Source organism: Notothenia coriiceps, unplaced genomic scaffold (genome assembly GCF_000735185.1).
Source record: "Notothenia coriiceps isolate Sejong01 unplaced genomic scaffold, NC01 NC01_scaffold00018406, whole genome shotgun sequence".
Taxonomy (NCBI): domain Eukaryota; kingdom Metazoa; phylum Chordata; class Actinopteri; order Perciformes; family Nototheniidae; genus Notothenia; species Notothenia coriiceps.
Genome location: NW_011351107.1, coordinates 1 through 3,757, shown reverse-complemented (window position 1 = coordinate 3,757; position 3,757 = coordinate 1). Strand labels below are relative to the sequence as shown.

At 40.9% G+C, this 3,757-nt stretch overlaps 1 protein-coding gene across 1 annotated transcript; it reads left to right on the top strand.

Annotated features, from left to right (window-relative positions):
• Positions 1-177: 177 nt before the first annotated feature.
• Positions 178-3,176, top strand: LOC104951012 (low-density lipoprotein receptor 1-like; the record flags this gene model as incomplete). Its single annotated transcript, XM_010777639.1, has 5 exons — positions 178-315; positions 1,466-1,783; positions 2,467-2,547; positions 2,661-2,824; positions 2,920-3,176. Coding segments are annotated over 5 exons (758 nt in total), but the record flags the coding sequence as incomplete, so codon positions are not given.
• Positions 3,177-3,757: the final 581 nt, after the last annotated feature.

The following is a 3,757-nucleotide window of genomic DNA, read 5'->3' as shown; positions in this document are numbered from 1 at the left end:
CTGTTTGGTGTTTCAGCCAATCAGAGACAGGCTCTGGATATATCTGAGACCTGTGATATATTGATGAAAAACAGTATAATAGGGGACCTTTACAATTGTACCAGCTTTAATGATAACTGTGAAAGTGTCTTCAATACATATGGAGCTAAACAAAATGTCGCCCTCTTTTTCTTGCAGGCAGGGATTGGTGCCAGGTCTCCGGCTGTGAATACTTGTGCCTGGCAGCTCCTCAAGTGGGCCGACACCCCCCCAAATACACATGTGTGTGTTCAGATAACATGATGCTAGCCCGGGATATGAGGTCATGCGTACCTGGTATGTAAATATACTGCACTATTATATCAAGAAAACTGAAAATATATTTGTTAGAAAAATCTCCCTGGTCCCCGGCTTGATCTTCAACCTCAGGATCCATGTATCTGTGATCCTCTCCAGAATGGAAGTAGTCTTCACATACAGAGCATCAACTAGTTCCTGAACAGTGTCCTTCACATGCTGATATCCAAGAGATGGAGTTACATCCAAAATTCTGTATTTTTTCTCAAAATCTCAAAATTCTTTCTTTTTTCTCAAAATCTCAAAAATATTCTGTATTTTTTTCGAAAAAAGTCCTGACTTTTTTTTCCAAAAATCTCAAAATTCTGTCGTTTTTTCAAAATCCTGACTTTTTACTCAAAATCTCAAATATTCTGTATTTTTTTCCATAAAAATCTTGACTTTTTCCGTACAAATCTCAAAATTCTGTATTTTTTCTAAAAATCTCAAAATTCTGTCTTTTTTTCTAAAAATCTAAAAATTCTGTATTTTTCCATAAAAATCTCAAAATTCTGTCTTTTTTTCAAAATCCTGTCTTTTTTCTAAAAATCTCAAAATTCTGTATTTTTTCTAAAAATCTCTAAATTCTGTCTTTTCAAAAAAAATCCTGACTTTTTACTCAGAATCTCAATTTTTTGTAATTTTTCTCAAAAGTATTTTTCTAAATACTTCAAAATGTTAATAATCCCTGGTCCCCGGCTTGAGCTTGAATCTCAGGATCCATGTATCTGTGATCCTCTCCAGAATGGAAGTAGTCATCACATACAGAGCATCAACTAGTTCCTGAACAGTGTCCTTCACATGCTGATATCCAAGAGAGGGAGTTCCACAGTCACAAGATGGAGGAATAGAAAGCAGTATTCAATGTTTACTTCAGATTAGCTCCACGTCAGAAATGATCATGCTTGTCATATGTCTCTCTCCATAGAGGCTGAATCATCATGTTAATCACATAGCTATCATATGCCTCAAACAGTCCTGATGCTCTTCTAGGTAATCACACATCCTGTCATGTTCACAGCTACAGTTGGGATACCTTTGATATCATGTTACTCTGATATTGGAAGGGCACATTCAGAATTTTCCCTACAATCTTCTAATTAGAATTTTGTATTTAGTTTTTTGACTCTCATTCCTTGTTCTTTACCAGCCGTGCCCACGCCTGAAGCTCCTGTGCAGCCTCAGCTTCCAGCTACAGACCCTCCTCGTCGCCCTCCAGTTCCAGCCAGCACCACACCCAAGACCCTGGTCCGTACCACCCCTAAACCCCAAATCCGTACCACCCCTAAACCCCTGATTCGTACCACCCCAGTTCCCATAATCAGCACCACTGCAGCCAGGCCAGCACCACGCACCACCATCAAACCTCCAGTAAAGACCACCACCCCAGAACCAAAGGTCCCGTCACCCAGGCCGGTGAACCCTAAAATCCCCCAGACCACCACAGGGGCTCCAGTCACATCTCCAGGTAGGCACCATAACAGTGGAATTTGTGAAATGTTCAGAGGTCAAATTGTGTAACCACTTTGTTGGAGCCATTTCCCTTTCATCATTATGGTTTAAATGTTTGTCTTATTAATATAAGACTTTAGAGTAAACTCTTAACTATTTATTTTTTTGAGTCACACTACACTTTAAAATATGTTAATTTAAGTCTCTATATATGGCATGACAATGGTACACAGCTGATTGTGATTCGACAGGAAGCGGTATAGTCTTTTGACCGTGTTCTTTTTTGATACGGAGAACTTTTAGTTACTTTGAAGCATTGACCATTTTTACATAGTTTGCTTTGTTTGAGTGTCTTGTCCTTCGCTTGGGTTCAGTGTTACCGTTAGCCCGAATTTAGCCCGACTTTAGCTGGACGGGAAAAAATTCGAGGTCCGACAAATTTAGAACTCTTTGGTCAAAATGTTTGTTGAAAATAATAAGCTTGGTTTTGAAATGTATTTGAATGCCTTGATGAAGTCACTCTTCATGTAGCCTTCCTATCTGTTGTTTTTAAGCTAAATGATAAACATGGATGACCGCAATTCCTCCCATTTGTCCGGGACATTGAAATCCACGCGGACATGTTTACAAAAATGTCTTGTGTGAAGTGCTGGTCAGCTCCATGTACCCTTAACTTCCTACCTTCCTATCTTTTTTCAGATATCCCACATGAATTTGCCGCTGCTGTACCCAACGCTGCCTCCACCACGCCGGTAGCTCTGTATATAGCTTTACCTCTGGGTGAGTTGCTTAGGAAGCTTCTGCAAAGGTGGCTTCTTCACAGAAACTACAAAATACTTTAAGTAATAACGCTTCTAATGTCTAATCTTTCTCCCAATGTCTGCCTCTTGTAGCGATCATTTGTCTGGTGGCTATTGGTGGCGTGCTACTATGGAGGAACTACAGGCTGAAAAACACCAACACAATCCACTTTGACAACCCCGTTTACCAGAAAACCACCGAGGACCAAGTGCACATTTGGAGGAGCAACAGCATTGATGGGTACTCCTACCCAAAAGTAAGTCTAGTTCGTCAATCTATATTGCATTCTGGGTGAACTTAGTACATTGTGTTTGCTAAGTCTGACATCTTGTTTATTTGCTTTCATATCAGAGACAAGTCGTGAGCTTTGATGAAGAAGAGGACAATCCAGCCTTCACAGAAAACTGAAAAAAGTTGTGCTGAGTGGAAAGAAGAGCCTTGATGATTAAGCTACCTTGGACGTCCTTGTGTATTTTCTTACCTGACATGGCACAAAGATATGGAATTTAAAGCCAATCTTGAAACCACTATATCCTCACAAACGCTTGAATGGCGCATTTCCACTTCAGCTCGGAGCTCGCTTTAAGCGTGCCGTTTTTGGTTGCGTTTCCACTTGGTGTAGTTCCGGCTAGCGGGTACTATATAGCGGGTACTATTTCACAGTTCTGGCCCCATAAAATCGAGGTTCTTTCCGGGCCAACAACCGGGCTGAGTCGGGCTGAGTATGCTAAACTAGAGAGAGAATCGCTTGCAAGGGGGCTACAACTACAACAAGATGAACATATTTGACCGTGAGTTAATTGTAATAAGCGTTTCAAAATGATGCCGAAGTAACAACATACTGATACCGGATAGTAAAAACCATGAATTAATGCTTTGACAAGTCTGCAGACAGACGGCAGGCGAAACACCTTTTAAAATGCGTGTTTTCTGAATGGAGATCGGCTAAGCTAACGCAGTATATGCTCCGACCGTCCACACTCACAACAACGGCCTACATACATAAATAAACCAGCGACTGTATTCGCCATGACACAGACAGTCTTTGGTTTGTACTTGTTTAACTTTGGTCTAGTTTCTGAACAGATATGAGGAGCCGTGAGCTCTGAGGGCTAACAGCTAATGGCTGATTCTCATTGAAGATGACGTCACGGCTCCGCCTACACTGCGTTACTATAGTTACTGCCCC